The sequence below is a fragment of the Quercus lobata genome, unplaced genomic scaffold (assembly GCF_001633185.2).
Source record: "Quercus lobata isolate SW786 unplaced genomic scaffold, ValleyOak3.0 Primary Assembly Scq3eQI_162, whole genome shotgun sequence".
NCBI classification, from domain to species: Eukaryota; Viridiplantae; Streptophyta; class Magnoliopsida; order Fagales; family Fagaceae; genus Quercus; species Quercus lobata.
Window position 1 is genome coordinate 165 of NW_022155585.1, and position 4,064 is coordinate 4,228.

Genomic DNA, 4,064 nt, shown 5'->3' on the forward strand with positions numbered 1-4,064 from the left:
GAAAAGATCTCTATGTTCTTTCGAAGACTATGGAATTTTAACAAGTGATTCCAAATCATTATAACTAGAATTGCAAGAGATGCAAAATTATTTTCGAGAATAATAAAGGATTGGAAAATGTAATACGAAATTTATTTTAAAATGTTAAAATGTTAAGGAACACAAGTTTAGTTTCATTTTTTTTAAAAGAAATTTAATGAAAAATATTTATAAAAAGTTTATAATAGGTTATGGTTTTCTAAAATTATGCTGGTAATGATTATCTTACTGTGTATATAAGAGTCTAAGAATTGTATAACTTACCTTTAGTAGTATACGATCCTTCCAAATTGTTTTCTCCAATGTTTAATATCTTCAACGATGGGAAGGCAACTACTGACTCAAGAATTCGTGCATTAAAATTGTTGTCACTCAAATCTAGGACTTGCAACTTACTTAAGCTGTTTGAATCTATAGGGAAAAATAAAATATTTCATAAATAAATAATGTTGCAGTTTCATTAAGCATACGGCATACCATGTAAAATAAGGATTTTGTTTTAATTCGTGAACATGTATTTGACAAGCTGTCATACTCATACCTTCCGTTGTCACAAAATCATTGATATAATTTCCGCCCAAGTAGAGCTCCTCCAAGTTGTTAAATGCTTTGAAGTCTACATGAAAAAACAAATTAATTAAAAGATTGTAGATTTTAGTAGTTCAATTTGTCTAGATTAAAGGTTGAATTTCAATTTGAGAATCTTAAATTCATTTTTTTAACAAGGATTGTAATGTTCATTTCCATTTGCCAGCTGTTTGGGTTTCTTGTACATACTGTTTGGACTTCTTGTAGACAATCACTCCCACATCCAATTTCATAATTTGCTGACTTATGTGAGTTTGAGTGGTTTGCATGAAGTAGTGAGTTGCATAAAGTAGAAAATATCCACCATTCACAGTGACACAACCTAGTAAATTGTAAAATTAAATGTGTGATTGGTTATGTCTCTAAAATTATTCCTCTTAACTATCTCATTCATCCATTCTGTTTTGTTAGAGGATGAAGATAATTTGGACTTTGGATCATTTAATAATACTTAATTAGTCAGCTTAAAAAAAGAGTCATCATTGACTAACATTATATTATATAACTGAATGACTGCTAATATTTTAGTCTAATTGTTCTATATTTGATGACTTGACCTATAACTTGACCCACTGGGCTTGTTTTTGTTATCCTTATTTACCCAAAATAAAAAGGGCATGTGAATGCGTGTGTGTGTTTTTTCTTTAAATTTATGTCGTCATATAATAGTTTGTCATTTTTACCTATTTTCCCCCTAAATTTTGTCAGTGTTTCAACTTCAAGAGCTCTCATGGGTTATTAGAATGGTTTTTCTAATTTATGACATGCTAGGTTCCAAATTTTATCACTTATCAAAAAGCAAAGTTCCAAACTTTATTACTAACTTATTGTTACCTATTCTTTTTCTTCATTTGGAATGCCAAGTCACACTTTTTTTTTTCACATTATCTAAGATTGTTACCTAAGCATCCAATCATCCATGACATTTCCATACACCTCCTAGGAATCACGGCAATAAATAAGCACGGAATTCAATCATTTGAATCTTTGCATTTAATAGGGTATAATAACCCTATTAATAGTATACCCAATGCAAGGTATAATTTTTCATTAAACGGGACTTTAAATTTCTAAGAAATAAATATAACAGGCTACGCAAAATTTCACAGTGGGATTTGAACATAGACTTTCAGACCAGTGCCTAAAATAGTAAAATCCGACGCCTTAGGCCTGTCGGCCAAACTGTCCAACGATTGTCATACTATTTGTCTTAAATTTATTAATAATTAATTGTTATGGAGTCTTAAGATGTCTAACAATATATATATATATATATATATATATATATACACACACATATATTTTAAAGAAGAGGTCTATCAATATGGGGTAGTTTAAGAAATAACCTTATATCAAATCATTTTAATTGATGTCAAATTTTTTACTAACTTTTTAAGATGTAGAGCCAATAAAACTAATTTAATAAATTTCACTTGTCATTTAAGTAATATTTTCAGTCACTTCATTAATTTATACTAATTTTTAATTAGGTGAAAGTGCCCACTAACATTTCCCAATAATATAAATGGCCGGTAATTTAGTTTTTCTTAAAGGAACTATAGTTCCATAGACAAACATTTAAAAGAACTAACGGAAAAAAAAGGTGAAATTTAGTTATATAAATCTCAATGATCGATATAGGAGAGGAATAAAAAAATATTACATTCTCATTAAGCATGAAACACTCTTCTAATCTTCATTTGCAAATTAATTAATGATAATTTTACCTTGGATGTGGATTGATCCATTCAAAATGTTGAAATCCAAATGTAGTTCCTTGAGCGAAGCAATAGTACCACTAAAGGATTGTAAAATGCTGTTATTAAAACTATTATCACCCAAGTGAAGCACTTCCAGCTTGCCCAACGTAAAGAATCTTTCAAAACCTGCAATTTAGATGCTTCAATTTGCATGTCGGCAACTATATATTCCCACAAAACAGTATAAAATGATTCTAACATGCGACTAATTTTTTTCACGTCCATTAAAAAAAACAAAGAGGTAATAGAAAAAAGTAAAATATTGACAAATATTACCTACTTTTTTTAAGATATAAACTTAGTACCTTCATTTGGGATCCATCCAAGAATGGAATTTGAACTCAAATCGAGGTACTGGAACTCTTCAAATGGAAGATACAGAGAGGCATTAAAGTACCAACCTCCCCCACTTTCTCCACTCCAATAAATCGTATTATTAAGAGCAAGTTTGATTACACGGCTAATAGTGATGTCGCACTTGACTTTTTCCCACTCACAGCAATCACTCTCTTTGTCGACTGAGTCCCAATGAGGAAAATAATATTCATCGGTGTAGTTGACAATGGAAGCTTTAAGTTCCAAGAGAGCAATTCTCTCTTGCTCCCAGCAACCAAAGCACCCATTCATACCAAAATGAACCAAAACTAACACCACCGGCCACCACCAATAACGTCCCTGCAACTCCATTACTTTTTCTTTTTCTGATTTTCTATAACAATAAGACTAACAAAGTTTTTGCACAGCTCTGATTTAAACTTCAAAGCAAAATAGGTTTTGAGTTGAAATAACATTACCACCATTCTCCTATATATACCCACTACACAAACAAATTTCTCAAATCATATCTTGTGCTTTTTCCAAAAGCAACAAGTTACATCTATTATTTCACATGACTTGGACTAAGTCTTCACAGTTTGCATCATGGTGTCTTTCCACCCAACTATGATGACGATTTTTTCTAAATAAAAAAAGGTGCCAGAAGGTAATTTACTTTATATGATACTGAAAATAAAGCGAAAGAAAGAAATTGTTTTTATGAGCCTATTCATTGTTTTTTGTCCGGCCAGCCTGTATGGTGTGGTCCCATACAAAGTTGTGAATAACTCTCTAATAAAGTTCAAAGTTTTGAATAAACCGTTTCAACTCTTCAAAACTGTCTCTTGTCTACCGACACAGCCGTGTATTGTAGGCTTTAGCCTTAAATTTTAATTTTTTTTATTTTATATTTTTTCTATTTAACATTCTAACAATTGGTGTATCTTATTTAGGAAAAAATAAAAAATAAAAATCTACGTATAATTATTATTAAAATATATTATGTGAGACAAATAAAATTATAATTATAATAAAGACTTTTAAATATGTGTGTATATATATATATATATACTTATATTATAAATAATTTCTATTCATTTTCTTTTTTTATTTTTTATTTTCTTCTGTTATCTTTTTTTTTCTTATTTTTCCATTTTTTTTCCTTTTCCTTTTCTTATAAGTTTTTATTTTTTTTGAGTGATTCTATCTTTTTTTTTACATCGTGTATTACTCTTCCTTTTTTTTTTACTGTTTTTTTGCTTTTTTTGTTTTTTTATTTTCTTTTGTTATTTTTTGTTTTTTCTTTCTTTCGTTTGTTTTTCTTTTTTTTTTTTTTTTGTATTTCTTTTTTTCTTTTTTTCT

At 29.0% G+C, this 4,064-nt stretch overlaps 1 protein-coding gene across 1 annotated transcript; it reads right to left on the reverse strand.

The window, feature by feature from the left end:
* Positions 1-241: 241 nt before the first annotated feature.
* Positions 242-3,329, reverse strand: LOC115973763 (receptor-like protein 9a). The gene is made up of 4 exons (XM_031094007.1): positions 2,693-3,329; positions 2,355-2,513; positions 581-655; positions 242-450 (listed from the first exon to the last, which is right to left on the reverse strand). The coding sequence occupies exons 1-4, from the start codon at positions 3,072-3,074 to the stop codon at positions 284-286; spliced, it is 783 nt and encodes a 260-aa protein (XP_030949867.1). The 5' UTR covers positions 3,075-3,329; the 3' UTR covers positions 242-283.
* Between the last annotated feature and the right edge of the window lie 735 nt (positions 3,330-4,064).